At 35.6% G+C, this 17,836-nt stretch overlaps 2 protein-coding genes across 2 annotated transcripts; both read right to left on the bottom strand.

Annotated features, from left to right (window-relative positions):
- Positions 1 to 913: 913 nt before the first annotated feature.
- On the bottom strand, positions 914 to 3,973 carry LOC18047591 (autophagy-related protein 16). The gene is made up of 5 exons (XM_006439921.2): positions 3,812 to 3,973; positions 3,483 to 3,609; positions 3,166 to 3,347; positions 2,884 to 3,079; positions 914 to 2,153 (listed from the first exon to the last, which is right to left on the bottom strand). Coding segments are annotated over exons 1-5 (1,533 nt in total). The 5' UTR covers positions 3,814 to 3,973; the 3' UTR covers positions 914 to 1,127.
- Positions 3,974 to 4,467: 494 nt separating this feature from the next.
- On the bottom strand, positions 4,468 to 8,239 carry LOC18047590 (protein ABHD17C). Its single transcript, XM_006439920.2, has 5 exons — positions 7,680 to 8,239; positions 6,434 to 6,470; positions 6,100 to 6,336; positions 5,943 to 5,990; positions 4,468 to 5,234 (listed from the first exon to the last, which is right to left on the bottom strand). Exons 1-5 carry the CDS (start codon positions 7,979 to 7,981, stop codon positions 4,743 to 4,745), a joined length of 1,116 nt encoding a protein of 371 aa, XP_006439983.1. The 5' UTR covers positions 7,982 to 8,239; the 3' UTR covers positions 4,468 to 4,742.
- Between the last annotated feature and the right edge of the window lie 9,597 nt (positions 8,240 to 17,836).

Genomic DNA, 17,836 nt, shown 5'->3' with positions numbered 1-17,836 from the left:
CCGGCTCAACCTTTTCAACATTTTTATACAGTTCTAGCACCGCCATTATAATTGAAAAATTTACAAAAATAACCATAAAATTTTTGTTATTTTTACAATTAATCCTCTCAATTTTTTTCTATTAACATTAGCCAAACACACGCTTTTCTCTCCAAATTACCCTTCTTTACAAACCAAAAGCAACTTTCTTTCTCCCCTTTTGTCAAACTAAAGGCAGCTTTTCACTCTTGAATCATCAACCAACGGCGACGACAAAAGGCAACGATAAAAGTGAAATCCGATGATAATTTATCCAGATCTAACACTAATCGGCATCACATAGTGATATGAGTTATTTTCTGAACTTGCTCGAGAGTTTCAGTGAACTGTAAGTCGTGGGTGAATCTGGCGACAGTCTGCCTGTCGCACGAAACTTCACGTGACAGGGAACCTGTCGCATCAAAACTTGGTGCGACAGGCACCTGTCGCCAGATTCACCCACGACTTGTAGTTCACTGAAACTCTCGAGCAAGTTCAGAAAATAACTCATACCACTATGCATTAATGAAAATAAATAAAATAGCTAATCTAGATTTTGTTGAAGACTGTAGATGGTAGATCGGACGCCGATGAAGGATGAAGCCGCCGCCGACGAGGGCTGATGTTACCGCCGATGATGGGAGTTTGTTCGGTTTGGAAGATATGGGTGAAAGAGAGTGTTGAGGGAGAGATGAGAGAGAGGGGTATTTTGGTCTCAAAGGTTTTTTTATAGCTAATGTTGATAGAAATTTGTTTGGGGGGTTAAGATGGAAAAAGCCAAAATTTATATGGCTATTGGTGTAAATTTCCCTTTGATTAATTTCATACCAAAGATACAATACGATGCGAACATTAAACATAAGACAAAGTGAGAGCTAATGCGATGACACACATATCAAGAACCAAAATAAATCCCTTGTATTCCGTAAAAGAATAACCAGTAACCAACCAGTCTACCCATCTTTCTTGGTAGATAATTGAACAATTAAATGAGTAATGATCTGGTTTTATACAATAAATATCTCTGCGGTTCAAGCAACTTGATGATCGCTGAAGATGAATTAGGAACCAGATTTGTATTTACATGGGTGTGTATATTGTTAGATCTGTCACGTCCAAACACAAACAACTCCATTCTTGTCAGCAGAGGCCAGAGGTTTTCCAAGCCCACTCCATGAACAACTCAGCACGGGAGCTGTGTGCTCCTTCAACGTTCTCACTATATCAGCTTTAGATATTGACCAGATATATACAGATCCATCAGCTGAGCCAGCAGCAACATAGCTCTCATCCGGACTTATGCAGGATCGGCTCCAATTAGATGCCACTCTGTTTCCAGTTGCTCTTAGTGAGCCACAAACTTCTAAAGACCGTATATCAAATAAGTTGTGCAAGTTGTCTCGCCCGCTAGTTAGTATTATGTTTCCACTTCGCGACAAAGAGATAGATGTAACTGCAGCAAGTGAATGTGCGGCAACTTCACTAAGTAGCTTTCCTGTTTGAATATCCCACAAACGCAGATTCCCATCAATATGACCAGAAAATATGGTCTGTCCATCCATACTGAAGGCAAGAGCATTACAGTTGCTGTGAAAAATGATTGTGTTAACACAGTAACCTTTATGCAAATCCCACACTTTTAAAGTACGATCATAAGCTGCACTTACGACATGCCGGCTTGAAATTTTGCTCACATCTACAGCACACACTTTATCTGTGTGACCTGTGAGAGTATGACGGACACGCCCTGAGTTGACATCCCAAACATACAAGTTGTTTGAGCTACTTGCAGCAATGACAGATCTATTATCATGGGTAATAGCAAGATCAAGAACTGAGCCAAGGCAACCATAGAGGGTACTGCTTAATGACCCAGTGTTTGTATCCCACAATTTAATTGACTTGTCCTGTCCACCACTAATCAATCTGGCAGAATTGTATTCAAACAATATGGATGCACAGCCACCTTCATGGGCATTGATCTTATGTTTGCATGTAGATGGAACAGTTGACTCCGCAAAGAACTCAGCACCTTCTTCACTTCGGCGAACCACACCATCTACCTGCTGTTTAGCAAGTTTCTCTAACCCACTGGCCTTGAGCCGATCAATCATATCTTCATAAAGTGCATTTGCCTAAAGAAGTGACAGGAATTCATGTTAAATTAAGAAAAACACATTAAGAAAAAAAAGGAAATAATGAATTTAAATCTACACACTTTCAGAATAAATGGGAAAAATCCACTCTCATTAAACTCTGAACTCCAATTCTAAAACAGCAATGCTTTCGCAATTCTTTCATAGGCATCAAAATTTAACATGAAGACTGATAGAAGCTAATAGAAAATCCTATCACTTTCAAAACAAGGTACAAAATTCAGCCACTAAAGGATGCATCAACATTTTAAGTGACATTATTGCTCATTTGAATTTTTTCACCAACTATATTTTGTGCTTCTCAAATATTCATAAACTACTTTGCAATTCTATTGGCTACTAATAACTTGTATTCATTAAATTAAAGAAGATGGCCTCAGAATCATGTCAAGTAAAATAAAAAGGAGGCCAAGACGACAGCCACTAGTAAAGACAGCCATCTCCTCTGTAACATCCAACTCAAGACTGTTCAGTATAAATCTTGCTCGCAAGTTTGGTAGTGAAAATAGCATGCATGCTACATATTGTCTAGGTCTTTTATGCACAAATATGACCAACCATACACCAAACTAAAGCAACTTATAGATATCAGCTAAGAGACCAATTACATGACATTTTTCCTCACCAAATCTAAGGTATCTAATCTCCTTAGCAGAGCCATTACAAAATTCCAAGTCCGCAGTTCAACAAATACAAGAGTACCAAATACCTCATTTAGCCGCTCAGCGTCCTGCATCTTTTGCAACATCCATCTATCAACTAACATTTTATTTTCAGCTTCAGCATTTTTAGCTTTCATAGTCATCTCTTCTAGCTGTGCTCTGATTTGCTGGTTCTCGCTCACAACTAATTCCAAGGCCTTGATCTTTTCTTCCAATTCCGTCTTCAACTGAGAACATTCATCCCTGGAATACTTAAAAATTAATTTAACCTCCCAAGCATCAACCAATCAAACATACAAAAAACATAATGGAAAGTAAAAATACAAAACCTTATCTGCGTCAATTCTTCCTGTAGTGAAGTAATCAGTGATTCTTTCTCTTGCAATAAAGCTTTAGAAGATCTAGACTCAGCTACTTCAACCACAAGCTGCTCTGATAACCTAGATTGAGCTTTGTAACATTGCTGAAGCTCTGTTTCCAGATTATCCGCTTTCTCCTTCCATTCGGATCCCTACAGTGACACACACATAAACACACTTAACCAACTAGATTAACAAAATTCAATGATAAAAATAAAGATCCATAATTAAGCAATAATTGAATTGAAATTAGAGAAAAGCAAAATGTTATTTTTATTATAGGAGACCTGAGAAATGATCGGCCTTGAAAGAGCAATAATGGCGGGAGCATGAGCGCCTTCTTCTACTAAATGCCGTTTCCGTAACGCCTTGAGAGCGTGCTTTATAGCTTCCCTAGCAATTTCCTCTTTTGACCTGAAATCAAAATTAACTTTTAAAACTAATCGTCGTCGTTGCTGAATAACTGACCCTAATACAATCCGTACAGTAGTAATACTACAAGCTGCGTTAAACTAAAACAGCTGAGAATGCGTGCTTTCTTTTCTTTTCTTTTCTTTTTCTTTCTCGGCGAACAAACGAAGAAGTAAACAAAAAGAAGCATCAATATCAGACATACATATCGATCGAATCTGATTGTAGCTAGTTTCAGGATTCAGGAGTCGCTTTGAATTAGGTTTCCTCAAGAGAGAAAGAAACATTCCGAGAAGTCGTGCTCTTCGTCGATTAGACGGAGATTGACGATCAAATGGTATTCCTGTAAATAAACTTTTAGCGGACCAATGTGATAAATTTTAAATGAGAATATATTATTATTATTTTCTTTATTAAAATTATATAATTCGATTCACACACAGTTCGTTTTATTTTCTTTTTTTATTAATAATCTGACCATTCATTACTAAAGTGTTTCTGAATATTTTATTTTATTTTATTTAAATGTTTCACGGTAGATTTAGTTAAAATCTAAAAACCCACATGCGCACACACATATATATATGGCAAATATACCGTCGGTGTTCAATAAAAGAAAAAGGAAAAAGAATCAAATGAAATTTATGGGATGTGGGGCCGCTTGTGAGTCGATGATCGTGGGCCAGCCTTGCGAGGGTAAATTATCTACTGTATAAGTATAAGGCAAATGCTACGTTACAATTAATGTAACATACACGCTTAACAACAACCACACAAATTATGTAGGTCCATTGTGGTTGTTGTTGAGTGTGTGTTCCCTAAGTATAAATACAAAATGCATCGCCGTTGACTGCTGGGCAGCTAATAAAACAGTAATGAGCTTCAATTTCTTTCAAATTATGAAAACGAAAGAGGTTAGCGGTACCTTCATTAACAATCCCAGTACATCAAACTCTACAAATTGCAAACCATGATGACATAGTCATTATACCAAGATACAACATTGTGAAATCATTTTAAGTTAAAAATTTTGTCCCAAACAATCTTCTTTCCCCATCTTTTTACCCCCTCTCCTTGTCCCAATTCCTGCAGAGGAAACTCAAATTGGTCAAATTTTTGTAAAAGAGTCGTTGCGTTTAGCCAACTCGAATTCGATCCAACCAGTCAACACTCTTCCGTGCTCTTTCTAGCTGTTGATCAATACTTTTCCTTGACTTCTCATGATAATCCACGCTTCTCCGTGACTTTTCCATCTGGTCAAAAGAGGTTTTGAACTTTTCTAGCTTGTCCATGTTATTAAACTTGTATTCGTGAAGTCTCAGTTTTTCAGGCCTGTCTGTGCTTTTCCTTGGTCTTTCTCTACGGTCCGTACTCTTTCTCGGAGCCTCGAAACAATCTGTACTCCGTCTCGGACGTTCAATTCTGTCTGTGCTTCTCCTTGAACTGCTCCTCCGTGAAGGTGATTTTTCAACAGATGTTATAAATTTCTTGAGATGCCTAAGGTATTCCGGAAAGAGTTCCAAATCACAATGATTTCCTCCTTTGAGCCATAAGGGTTCGTATTTCTCTTGGCAAAGTTCCCAAAGCTGCCTTCCATGAGAACAATCAACAACCTCGTCAGCAGTACCCTGAACAACAAGCCACATCAATTAATTCCCAGAACCTCTTCACTGTAGCCAAAACACCTCAAGAGAAACAACAAATATTGGGCTTTCTTTGTAATGGTATTAAGTGACAAATTTCAAAGATGCAGAAATTATCAAGAAACCATCAGCTAGATAACTAGAAAAGCTAATGATCAAACATCAATTTCAGTATGGTGGGTTATTGGGTTCATTACTGCCTTTATTCACGCTCCAGTATCACTCAACTCCCTTCAACAGTTTACATATTAAGGCCAACCAACTAACTTAATTATTTGCTCCATATGAATATTTGTCAAATGCCCGACTACTTTTTTGTGATTGGTCTCAATTTTATTTGATATCATTTTTGTAAACTCTTTTAAGCTTTTCTTTACCATACATCTTTCTCAACATTCATTTCGAAAAGTTGGACCTAATATTTAAATTTCACTGCCATCATACAAGAAGCCATGGTTTTCCGAAGAATGCCATGCTAACATAAACTACACACACTCATACTATTTCAAAGAGCGTGGAATAAATGGGTCCAACTGTCTCCAAAAGGTCTGTTCATGAAAGATATAATTGCTTGTTAATGCATTCATTCAATCATCTATGGAACGCTAGAGACAGAAAGGGGATTCAAGAGATATAAATAACTAGAAACATTTTTGTATGGCAGATGCAAGATATTGAGTTGTGAACACTTACATGAATTACAAGTACAGGGCATCTTACCAATGGGATTTTATCAATGTTCTGCACAAAATTCAAGAAAAATCAAGCTCAAAGACATGGTAAACAAAATCATATCCTTAAGCAAAAATAATAATGGCAGTAAAAACAATCAGGAAACAAAAAATTTAACCTTATAGATGTCAAACCAGTAAGTGCGCTTCACAGGGTACATGACTCTCAGCCCAGAAAGTATAGGACTATGTAAAACAACAGCTCTTAGTTGGGGCAAACGGATTGCAAGATCCAAAGTAGGCCCACTTCCAACAGATTGACCATAAAGAATAATGTCCTCCTGCTTAGTACCATAGTTCTCTTCAAGACACTTATATGCAGCTTCGATATCTGCATAAGTATTGTGCTCACTGGGCTGAACAAATAAGTAGATAAGATGAGCGTCAACAGTGCTTTATGTTGCAATTATTTCAATCACATGATAAGAGGAAGAAAGCTCACAAGGCATCTACCTTTCCTGATGACTGTCCATAGCCGGAGTAGTCATACCTGCATTGATTGAAAAAGGTGCTTTAATATAACAGAACAAAAGCAAAATAAAATTTACACAACCTTGTCTCACTAGAAAAAGATTTATTAGCCATTTAAAGCTAAAACATGGAGAACACAAAAAGGTGGTTAGCCTAGCAACACCGGCAAAAAACTAACAAAAGTATTTGTCTCTTTCTTTATAAAGAAAAAATTCAATCAGCTGGCAAATAAAAGTCTATTTTAGCACATACTTACTGTTCTGCCCACAAAGAAATGTAAATTTACATAATTACCTTCAAATAATATCATTTACAAAGGCTCTAGGTTTACTGCAATTAGTATCTTAGTTAATTTCAAGATTTGAAAACCTAAAGCAAAGTCATCAACTTGCCCACCAAACTATTCTGGCTGGCTCTTTCGGATACTTCATCTCTTTTTTCAAGATGGTCATCTTGGTTAGGGAATTGGCTTTTCAGTTTTTTGAGATCTGTTCTCTTCCAGATGAATCAGCAATAGAAATCTAAAGATTTTTGTGATAGACATCGATTACAACATCAAACAAAATGAACCGCCTAACAAATCTGCTTAATCTCAATTACCAGCCTTTTAATTTCTGAAACAGTTGGTACTTTCTAAGAATACTGCTAAAATTTCTCAATGGGAGTCACCAACAAAGGAGTTGAATTGAAAACCTAAATGCCCTGATAACAGTCAAAAAATTTAACCACGACCTCCATTTATTCATCTCACACATCAATCCCACTATCTCCAGTCTCCACTGCGTTAAACTTATCACCTCCTCTCTGATGAATAACCAACTACAGTTACAGTCACCTCGTCCTTGATATCCACAGACATTTCAGCTAGAACACAGATCTGCAAACTCAGTAACTGATCACAGTTGAAACACTGGAAGCTGAAACAAAAACAAGTTCTATGAGGCCAGAGTTAATCTACCCTATGCTGGTACGGTGCAACTTAAACTCCACTGTTCAATTAGTTGGTTAAGCTATACAGTTAATAACTCACAAGGCACATATACTGAACCTTGTTCCAGTTGAATTTTTTAATTTATAAATAAATAAATAAATTTATCAAATTTTGCACCAGGTTAACATCACCAACCCATATGGCATATGCTGCTATACTCTGCTTATGCATGTTCATACGAATAAAAAAGAAGGGAAACAAAATCGAAAATTTAACAAAGAGAAAGAAGGGAAGTACCCCATGAGATTGACACGCAAGTGAATGCTCAATTCGATGAAGAGGTCGTACATCTGCCCAATATCAGCTGCATTTCCATGAGAGTACAAGACGGTAGTCGTGGCCATGGGGTACCTAACATAGACGGCGGCGATCTCATTGCCGCGTCGCGTGGGCAACCGCAAGACGTCGACGTTCTCGCGGTGGGGGAACGGGTCCATGAGAAAAAGCCCAGTGGCGTCGTCCGTAATTAACTTGTACGACGGTGGGTTGGGTGGGAAAAACGCAAACTTCGCTGCCATTGATGAAGTCACCCCACCCATGCCTCTCTCTCTCTCTCTAACTAACTGTTAAAAGTGAGCTTCAAAAACTATTGAGAAGAATCGAAGATGAACATTCTCTTTCTTCTTGTGCTTCTTTTTCAGAGGATGTTTTTTTTTTTTTTAAATTGTTATCTTTTATCTCGGTGTTTAGACATTTGCAGTCTCGCTCGTATGGTTAAAGCTGAGAGGAAAAAAGTTGATTAATTTATTGGACCAGTGATGGGTATTACCAGTTGTCTCATGAAGACGAGCATGACACCGTGGTCACACACACTCGCGTGTTCAAATAGTGTCCTGTCGTTTTTTATTATTTTTTTTTAAAATTTTATCTTGGGGCTGCTCATTATTGCCCAACACCACAAAATTACTTTGTTTTTTTTTTTTTTTTTTTTTTTCCGAATACTTACTAATAGATACCCAAACAAATGTTCAGACAATGTTATTATTATTTATTTCTCCAACTGACATGTTTTAGTTGGGGTATCCCCTTTATGGAAATTAGTTTGAGGATCAATTTAATTAGCGTACAACCTAAAATTTGGTACCTCCAGTTGATATTTTCACTCTGATTTTTAATTATTTGGAAGGGACTTGAATTATTGCCACCCAATCTCTTGTATTGAAATAATGCCAATATTAATTGCAATTAGTATTGATTAGAGAATCAAATAGAGATGAATTGCAATCTCTTATTTTCAATTCAAGTTCTATTCAACATTAAGAACTGAATTGAATCTTCGGAAGAGCATTACATTATACCAATAATAATAAAATGGGGAAGTGGATTATTTTAGGAATTAACAAAGCATACAGTTCAATCATTAAAACTCGGGCGGTCTTTTTTTTTTCAAAAGCTTGTTATTTTTAACACCAATTTCCAGGCTGGCCCATTTCGTTACACGTGGCTCTGTAATTTCGGCGGGGACCATTTCCCGATTCCCCCACCCAAAAGCTATTGTCGGATTCGGACCTGTAAATTTCCTCCGATTGCAGATCACGCGGGGAGTTGGGACTCATCAAAGAAAGGCGTTACCGTCATCAACCACATCAAACTTCATAATTTCATCAGTGGTATTAATTCTGCTATCGATGCTCTTGATATTTAAAAGTACTAATCAACGGCCCTAATTGATTGTTAATAAAAACTTGGGTCCCTTAATCATGAACCCTTAAATCTCGTATGTATGTACGACAAAATTTAGAACGTTCATATTTACAACTGGGTTTCCCATTTGGGTTTAACTCGTACCATCTTTAATTGAAATTTTTAATTTGGTTTCTTGTTTGGTGGGGAGCGTCTTAGAATATATGGGGTTTATAGGAACTTGCATAATAAATTAAGATTCCAGAAAAACGAGTGTGAAATGGTGGAGTCTGGAGCACACAAACACAGACTGGCAATCGAATTTATTAAGGGGTATTTGGTATTTGGTGAATCAAAAGATCGAACAAAACTCCAAATCTTCGTGTACAGGGAGTATGTTGGTGAAGTTCAAGACAATTCCCTCGATAAACCGAGACTCATCACATGTCTCTCCTGGTGAAATTTCTAGCTTATATTTGGAGCTTTGGCCTATCGACACTTTCACTCGTTTTCACGCTTCAGGATGAGTTATTTTATTAATTGATTAGATAACGTATTTATCATCAAGCAAAATATATGGCGAATGCATGATTGAGAACATGTAGGTTTTGAATATTGCCTTGTCGTTGCCGAATATATCTGTCAAGATTTGAAGTCCAGCTCAATGCATCGAGAATGTAGACGGACGGGGAGCTTGCTTCAATATATATCAAAATTGAAATTCTGCTTTAAAATTTTGAAACCGGAGTAATCAAATTATTGGCAAGACCCGTCTTAATTTCAAATTAGAATCCCAAAATTTTAATAATCTTATCTCATGTGTCATATTATAACAGCATGCGGATAAGATTTAATTTCTATATCTTTTTTTATTTATTAACCACCATGAATTTCTATTCATAAAAAGTTCATATTAAGAGAAAATCTTAATCCCTTAATTCCAACTAAAGTAATTAAAAATTATAAATAAAGCAATTAATTCAAAAGAAACGTTTGCATACACTTGTTACGTGGCGCTTTTCCACCGAGCCTGGCCATCATTGACATCTTCTTCCCGGGAAGCCTATGAAGGGAGAAAGCAGCACAATTTCAATCTTTTGATGGCACACAGAGAATTGCCATATTTGATTCTTTTGGTCATAGCCAGCGAATACAAGACTTGATATTTTCCTTATATTTCATAACATTACAGAGCGATTTCAAGTAGTACGATGGAAAAACTAGTATACTCGTTTAATAAAATATAAGACTTTATTTATTTTTTTTCCTTATCTTTATATTATTTACAACGTAGGACTTGATTAATAGCAGTGCTAAATGCACTGAAGTCGTTGAATGGAAACGACGGCCGGGGAAATAATTGCCATCAAATATAACATAAGAATAGCCACCGTGAAGGAATTGAATTTTTTTTTATATTTAAAAGTTATTTATTTCTTTTCCTAATATAAATTACTTATGTCAGGTTGTAAAAAATAGGAGGAGTGAAAAAAGGAGAAATGAAAAATAAAGAGAGAGTGAGAGAAAATGAGGAAGAAAAAAAAAAAGATCAATCTTGATTTTATTATTTAGTTTGGCATAAAATTCATCTCTTATCTTTTATCTCTCTGGCCTATGTTCTTTTCTTCTTCTCTCTTTTCCTTTCATTTCGTCAAACAAAACATTCTATCGAAGATAGGATTATTTGGCAGCCAGCAAAAACTCATAGATGGCAGTAGAAGACATCAATATATTTCGTAGATCAAGCAACCGCGATTTCGAGATGACCAACAATTGCTTTAGAGGACCAAGAACCGCTCACTGCAGCACTTACATGGTTTTTGATGATACACATTTTGGATCAGAATTGAACAACGTACCAAGATTTTCATATTAGTAAACGATGAATAATAAACACAATCAACACCTGAAACTAACATAGGTGACACAAACCGAACAATTAATGATAGATCAAGACATATAATAAGTAGAAGTTATATACATATATCGTATTGTATTAATGTGAGGATTAATATTAATTAGAAATAGTCTAAAAGGAAAATAGTTGTTTGTATAGAATAAAATTTACTAAGATTTATGGAAGAATTTTAAAACTTATTTATGTTTAAAAAAATATTGTTATTACTCATAGTTAATAAATTAATCATAATCATAATCCTAAAAATTTCACTTATGAGGCAGCTAAGTTTTAATTTAGAGTGATGATACAACCACAAACTCTTATACAAACTTATCTTGCATATACTAATGTGACATTAATTTATTAGTTGAATGAAAATACAAAATAATAGAAAAAAAATCATGTGAGTCAAGAGATATTTAATTTAACCAATGAATTAACGCCACATCAGTTTATACAAAATAAATTTGTATAATAGTTTGTAGCTATATCATTACTCTTTAATTTATTCTCTTATTTCTTTTCATCCAACGTCACCGATTGCCATAGCCAAATACTATGCTTTGGGTCATCAGCTGTTGTTTCTGGGCAATTTCCAACCACACCGTTATCTCCCAGCGTAGACAATTTATATATATATATATATATATATATATATATATATATTTTGAAGTTGATTGGGGAAATTTTAGATGTTCCCGAATGGATGTTTAGATATTCGGAGGATGAATATATAACAGCCTGATGATTGATGCAGGGAACTACATATACTCTACTTCACATCCTGGCCATGGACGCGTTAATGGAGAAAATTAAAACGAAAATGCCATCCGAAATGGAAGCAGAGCTCAGGACATTAATTAATGGAGATTGGGAGTTGTGCTATATGATAAAGTATCGATTTGTTAAAGTTCTGCTGGAGATTGAATTTCAGTTTAATGGTAAGGGTAATTCTTATCCTCCAAGTGGTGAGAACGCTTGGATTGATAAATCTAAGGGGAAGTTTTTCTTGGCTACAGAGAGGAGTGATTATGATGGATCAATTTTTGGTTTGCATCAGCAAATAGATGTGAATGTCGGGATTCACTTAAAGCATGCTGAAGTTTCTTTCGCCTACGATTTTGACTGTCCCTAGTATGCCTAATAATAATCAATTTGCTGCAACACATATGATAAAAGGGGAAAGGCTGTGAATTTTGTGTATACGGACTTGATATATTATATGAAAATGAACCAGATAACTCAGGTTAATAATCATCAATGAGGAGTAATAGTCTTTCGTTTTTTTTTTTCATAAATGGCAATACTTTTGGGTGATAAATAATGGACTTGGATCAATTATAGCCTTAGCTAGAGTTGCGTAAATTATATTTAATTTGAGAAGGTACAAATTACAAACTACAATCTTTCTTAGGTGGGCGAAAGAGAAAAAGTGTGATGTTCTACACCTTTAGATGTGAGACAATCTAGCTTGCAAGCTAAATACCGATAAGAAGTTGATCATCGTGGCTACTGGCTACTTCAATGAGCAGAGTGAATTTGATAAAGAAATAAAATCCAAGACCATTATAATAATTTGATGGGAACAAGTCGATCTGGACAGCGAGACTGCTGAAAGTGAAAAATAACAACATTACTTATAAACATCTATATTCCCGTTCATATTAGTTAATAGAGCATGGTGCTCACCGGATTTTTGCTAGGATCCGATTCGTACAAATTGAGTGGTGCTCACCGGATCCAGCTCAATTTCATTTGAGGGGAGCTTCTATTGAATTCGGGTATAGGTGTGTTTTTCTGATATTTAGGATAGGTGTTTTTCTAGGCTTTCAAGCTACAATAGCATTTTTGCTGTGAATTATGGGGAATTTTGGCTTGGCGCTCAGCTCTGTACTAATAACTCACTTGCCAAGTCTGTGGCTGTGCTTAAGCAAGTGTCAAACGTTTTAGAGCATTATAACGCTTTAAAACCCCAATTTGATGCACTCAACAATCTCATCAATGTCATGTTGGATTTAACCAAGTGCATTGTTGAGTTCAAGCAGCTACCTTCTCAGTATATTTCAACTGACGCACAAGCGGTGTCCATAGCCATGGCTCATATCCCTGCAGCTGCATATTGGACCTTTCGAAGCATTGTGGCCTGCTATTCACAGACTTTAAGCCTCACAGGCTTGAGAGATGCGTAGGCCATCTAAGAACACAAATTAATCGCCATTCAAATATAAAGATTAAATGTCAAATAGCAAATCTGTCACTAATATTTCAGATACAGTGCATCAACCACTGAGGCATGGGAACTATCAAGCTTGGCTCATAAGGTCAGCAGTATACTCGAGCACTTCAAGAAGCTAATTGCTATTTGCTATCAACAAATCGGTGAGCCCTTAAGAATGTACATTTAGGTGGTTTGATCTCTAGCCTTTTCGAGAGTTTTCAGCAAATAATGCCTTTTTTTTTCCCTCTGATCCTTACCATGGATGCAGATGAGAATAGACAAATAGAAGCATATCACAATCTCGTGCGCCTTCTCGAAACAATTTACCTGGACAACATGAAGGTTCTGAGAGCGTTGATTTATGCTAAGGATGATATTCAACCAGTTGTTGATGGTTTCACTAAGAACAGGGTTTGTGGCCAAATTCCTTTGCATGCATTTTTCTGGCTAGAAACACCGTCAAACGCTAGACTTCTGTTTATGCGAACAGGTTAATATCGACGTTTTGAGAAAAAAGCATGTGTTGCTACTCATATCGAGCCTTGATCTCTCCGCCGAAGAAATTTTGGTTCTTGATCATATGTACAGAGACCACAAAGCAAGCGAAGAGTGGAACTCTGTAATCGTGTGGCTTCCAATTGTGGACAGGTCAATTGCTTGGGAATTGGGATGACGGTTATCAACAAAAAATTGAGCAGCTACAAGCAATGATGCCATGGTACACAAACAAACAGTTTTATAAAAATTAATGTGTACAAATTGATGTGGTACGAAGAGATTAGTTGAAAAGTGATAATAATTATTTTTTTCATTATGTGGATTCATGATAATTTTATACAACCAAACCTACTCATGCCACGTCAATTTTTAAATATTTATTTTTATAAGATAGTTGACCCTATACTATTTCTCTTTAGATATAAAGTGTTTCCTATTCGAAACTTCATCCTTGTATCTTTGGCGCTTTGGTCTCTTTATCATTGAAGATACTTTATAATGGTTACATTTTTAACATCATGGAAAATATGATAGCATTTCAACGTTATTTAATAATTATTCTCTTAGTACTGGGGGATGTCGGTGAATTCACGAATAAAATTAAATGTGTATATCCTTCTTATCTCACAGTTCACTCGCTATAGAGGGTGAAGTAGAGATTAGATAATAAAGGAATAAAGAAATCACTTTTCATTTCATCTTCGTTTATGAGCTTTCGTAATTGATTTCTGAATAATCCTCTTTTTTTTTCTTTTTTTTAAATGAGCTTTGGCAATGGGTTTCCAAATAATCCTTCTTTTTTTCAAGCGAAAAAATATTAGGAAAACTAAAAATTACATTTATGAGGGATCAAAGAAGTGAAATGGACTCTCATGCATAACAGGTACAATGGCCATAACCCATAAACCTCGATTGTAATTCCATCAACATTAATCAAAAGATCAATTTTCACGATCCCTATTTCTTATGGTGGTCACCTTGATAATGAGGATTGTGTAAGGAAGCAATTCTTGCGATTGAACAATGACTCGGAGGCTGTATTAATAATCAGATGGGCTAATTCTATGTGAAATATTGAAGGATTGAATATCGATCTTATCTAACGATCATCGATTCTGTGGTCTAAAAAACTCAGCTTAGTAAATCTGTCTTTTACTTGGGGTGGGGCTTCGAGCTTATCAGCACGATTTACCAAGTCCCGCCTCCATTGCGAGAATTGTCTACGAGATAGCTTCTTCAACTCACAAGTGTTGTAATGTGTTGAGGCAATTTATTTTTCTTGCCGATGATAGAGCCAATGTAACGTGTTCAGGCACTTAACTACTTCTCCCGATAGAAAGAAGATTTGGAGTACTTCATTGCTGATAGAGCCCTTTCTGTGCATCAAAATATATCTTCTCAATCATGCATTTGCTAAATTGATGTACCGGCTAGTCTTACGTTCTATCAAATAATAAATTGACTAATAACATATCAGTAAGTATTCTAACTAATTAAACATAGTATTAAAACAAATTTATGCAACTATTTATTTGACAAAAATATAATTTTTATTACTTTAGGTTCTTAATTAAGTATTCCAGAAAGAAAATAATAAAAAGCATCAGATACCAAATGGACTTTGAATGATTCACTAACACTAATTGATGTATTAATTGATTTATAAACTTAGCAACACGTTTCATTGTTTTGGGTGGTTAATCAATCAGCACATCATGTCCCATATATAGCAAAAGAGTAGAAATAGTTTATTTTGGTGGAATTGTTCAATGAATTTAACTTTTTACATTTTTTCTTAATAATTTTTTTCTTCACCTAATTAGTTTATTTGCCCAAGACATTGGTTCCCTTTCAACCTATTTTACAATTTTTGTGTCTTTTTGGCCTTTTCCAATCAAACTGTCTGTCAATTATATATTGATAGAAAAAAATGATGTCGAAAAGAGAAAAATATGAGCGAGTGCAGGCTACCAAAAAGAAATTTAAAAGATATAAAACCACTTCTTAGTGAACTTCTACTTAAAAAAAGTCTATTCATGGAACTTTTTAACATAAAATACTACCAATTTTATTATTCTTAATCCTTGGATCTTGAAGAACGAGGAGGAGATATCATTCAAATTTATTAAAGGCCTTAGGGGCAGCTGCGTATCTCGATGCTTCATCTTCAGATGAATTATGTTTATTTCTTAACAATGTTTAAGTCACAAACTAGTCAAGTAGTTTGATTACTGAATAATTAAATTAAGTAACGCCTGTTAAATGACAGTACTGTGATAGCGTGACAGTTGCACAGCCAAAACTAATTCTATTCTATTAAAAGATTAAAGACATCCAAATTGAGCACAACACGGTTGGTGCTTAGTTATCATTGGGTTTATATATTATGACGGTTTGGTCACATGTTTCATTATCATTAATAAAGAGAAACATCAATTAAGCCCTAAACAAGCGGCCGTACTATGATTGAAATTAGTTTATGTGTAAGCCCTAAACAAGTGGCCGTACTATGATCGAAATTAGTTTATGTGTAGTCTCACAGACTAAGCAACACGTTTAATTGCATTATATCAAAAGAGCACAAAGAGGAGAAACAATTTATTGATCGGATTGCTCACTGATCTTGTTTTTATGTTTGTTTGCTTTTGATTGACGCAAGGTAGGAGGTATGGAAAGTTAAATAAAATTTTTAGACCTTACTTTCTATAATCGAACTCAGATGGTCAGATAAAAAAATTGTTTAAAAATTACCTGGCTAAACCTTTAAGGATAAAAACTAACAACAATTACTCCATTTTTCTCAATATAATGATTTGGTTCTAACGTTTCACCTATCTTGATGTCCTATTTCGTTTAACTAGAAAAATATACCTGGTCTGGACAGAAATTAAATTAAGCTAGCTATTGCAAACTCACTGATATCCAGTGAGAAATTACACATGCACTGGAATTCCATCACAAAAGATCCATATGTATACACATAAATAATAACTTGATGTAGTGGAGAAATCTCCAATGCACGTTTAGGACATTATCCCACTAATTAAGTGTTGGTTATTGCAGATTGTTCGAATGGATTGATATGGTGATAGAGCATCGTAGATCGATTTTTCAATTTTGCTTGATTTGAAAATTTCCCATATAACAAAATCTTGGCGCCAATATTCTGGAAAAATATCTCACATCATATAAAATATAAGCATACAATCCTTAACTCTTAGATTAACTCTTTAGTATGAGTTAGATTTAACTAGAGATGGAGAGACTGAAGAAATAATAAATATCTCTCGTCAGTGAGAAAGGCACCTTGTCTTTTTTCAAAATTACCAACGTTCTAAGTTCTTTTTTTTATTGAACGGCCTAGATTAACGTATTAGTGTCCGCAGAAAAAAAGGCTCTGACCATCCAGTAACATTTCACCTTCTTCTTTCACTGGAAAATCAGCTCTATGAGTTAGTTTTCTGGCGAAGCCTTCTTTTTTCATTCATTTTTCATTTTCATTGCTTATTTTCTCCACTCAGATCCTCAGATCTGTGGTGGTTTTGTTCTTCCACTCAAATTTTCAAATCTGTGGTGGTATGTTCTTCCACTCAGATCTAGAGATCTGTGGTGGTTTATTATTGTTTGTCTACCCAGATTTACAAATCTGGGGTTGTTCATTTTATTTTGCTTGGTTTTGTGTTTTATGATGCAGGATTTTGAGAAGAAAAGTTTCTACTTTGTGGAAAGTGTTTCAAAGGCAGATCTGATGGATGCCTCTAAGAGACCTAAGAAATCTGGGCAAAGTTTTTGCAGAGAAGAAACCATCTATGATGCATCAAAAGTGGAGTCCCCTCCCTGCTCATGTTGTAAAGGCTCAACTTTTCAAAGAGTAAGGAAGACAGAGCCTTCTCATATTGCCCACCCCCGAGGAGAGAAACAACAAAAGTGGTTCCCTCCCCCTGAAAATATTTTCAAAATTAATGTGGATGCTGCCATCAATACTAAGAATCAGATTGCAGGCGTGGGAGCAGTGATTATAGATTCTAATGGCAAGATAATTGCAGTCGGTATTAATCAGATTCATCTTAAGGGACCAGTCAGTTTGGCTGAGGCAGAGGCTATGCAATGGAGGCTTCAGTTGGCAAAAGAAGCAAATTTAACCTCCTTGATCAT

This window comes from Citrus clementina, unplaced genomic scaffold, assembly GCF_000493195.1.
Source record: "Citrus clementina cultivar Clemenules unplaced genomic scaffold, Citrus_clementina_v1.0 scaffold_3, whole genome shotgun sequence".
Classification (NCBI taxonomy): Eukaryota; Viridiplantae; Streptophyta; class Magnoliopsida; order Sapindales; family Rutaceae; genus Citrus; species Citrus x clementina.
The sequence above is the reverse complement of the archived record's forward strand: the minus strand, read 5'-3'. Positions and strand labels throughout refer to the sequence as shown.

Coding starts and splice junctions, on each gene's coding strand:
- LOC18047591 (XM_006439921.2), bottom strand. Junction 3,348..3,482: donor CAAGGCCGATCATTTCTCAG/GTCTCCTATAAT, acceptor GTGTCACTGTAG/GGATCCGAATGGAAGGAGAA. Junction 2,154..2,883: donor ACGCTGAGCGGCTAAATGAG/GTATTTGGTACT, acceptor TCACTTCTTTAG/GCAAATGCACTTTATGAAGA.
- LOC18047590 (XM_006439920.2), bottom strand. CDS start 7,981: ATGGGTGGGGTGACTTCATCAATGGCAGCGAAGTTTGCGTTTTTCCCA. Junction 6,471..7,679: donor TTGCGTGTCAATCTCATGGG/GTACTTCCCTTC, acceptor CAATCAATGCAG/GTATGACTACTCCGGCTATG. Junction 5,235..5,942: donor GCCCTGTACTTGTAATTCAT/GTAAGTGTTCAC, acceptor CTTGTTGTTCAG/GGTACTGCTGACGAGGTTGT.